The sequence below is a fragment of the Salvelinus namaycush genome, unplaced genomic scaffold, assembly GCF_016432855.1.
Source record: "Salvelinus namaycush isolate Seneca unplaced genomic scaffold, SaNama_1.0 Scaffold905, whole genome shotgun sequence".
Classification (NCBI taxonomy): Eukaryota; Metazoa; Chordata; class Actinopteri; order Salmoniformes; family Salmonidae; genus Salvelinus; species Salvelinus namaycush.
Window position 1 is genome coordinate 98,805 of NW_024061648.1, and position 1,196 is coordinate 100,000.

At 48.1% G+C, this 1,196-nt stretch overlaps 1 protein-coding gene across 1 annotated transcript in view; it reads left to right on the plus strand.

The window, feature by feature from the left end:
* Positions 1-853: 853 nt before the first annotated feature.
* The window catches only part of LOC120043415 (early nodulin-75-like), a 669-nt gene continuing 326 nt past the window's right edge, over positions 854-1,196 (plus strand). The window contains exon 1 of the mRNA XM_038987997.1: positions 854-1,196. This exon is cut by the window's right edge and continues 326 nt beyond it. Coding sequence (XP_038843925.1) covers positions 854-1,196 — 343 coding nt within the window.

Here is a 1,196-nt window from a genome sequence, read left to right on the forward strand (position 1 = left end):
AGTTTATGCCGCAGGAGGGACAAGCACAGAGAGAAAGCCTTGGATGGTTCCTGGCCTGTGAACACTTGTCGTAGAGAATCATGCCAAATAAAGGTTTCCATTTAGTATCCTAGCCCTAATTCGGGAACATGTTCCTAGTTTTTTGTCTCCCATGAATGTAAATTCATAATTAGACATACACAGATGATCAAGGCGTGGCGAGGCATTGACATGGGCGTGTTCTCGTTCCCGTGTTAAATGTTCGTGGATTTGACACCCTGTAATTTCCACATTCTCATCGCAGAACTGTTGGTTCATGTCGGACGCAATACCGAATAAGCCACTTTTTTATTTTATTTTTTAAATTCTCCTCAACAAACTGTTAATCTTTACCAAATGTATATTAGGCTGGTTTAGTGGTACTGTAGTGATGTTACCTTGCCTCAGTCTGATGAAAGGCCTGTCTGATGCTCAGCATGTGCCTAAAATGTAGGTATATGGTCGATGCTCAGCATGTGCCTAAAATGTAGGTATATGGTCGGATAAAAAAGAAAAATGGATAGACAAGCATCCCCGGTAAATGATGACGTAGTCCCGGGTTGACTTTATCTCAGGGTGTCACGCTGCCCTCCACACTCAGGTTTTCTAACTAGAGAATGAGGATCTAGTTTGATAATCCGCAATTTCCCCAGACTAACACATGCTAGTTGTAATGTAATTCTGGAGCCAGCCTAATCCCACAAAATGGTTGTTTTTTATTGGCTGAAGGGGTTTATGTCATAAACATATGTAGGTTACATGCTACACCCCGATCTCTGCATCTGCTGCATCCACCTTTCACAGTAGGGCCAGAGAGTATGGTCCCCCAGAGAGTATGGTCCCCCAGAGAGTATGGTCCCCCAGAGAGTATGGTCCCCCAGAGAGTATGGTCCCCCAGAGAGTATGGCCCCCCAGAGAGTATGGTCCCCCAGAGAGTATGGTCCCCCAGAGAGTATGGTCCCCCAGAGAGTATGGTCCCCCAGAGAGTATGGCCCCCCAGAGAGTATGGTCCCCCAGAGAGTATGGTCCCCCAGAGAGTATGGTCCCCCAGAGAGTATGGCCCCCCAGAGAGTATGGCCCCCCAGAGAGTATGGCCCCCCAGAGAGTATGGCCCCCCAGAGAGTATGGTCCCCCCAGAGAGTATGGTCCCCCCAGAGAGTATGGTCCCCCCAGAGAGT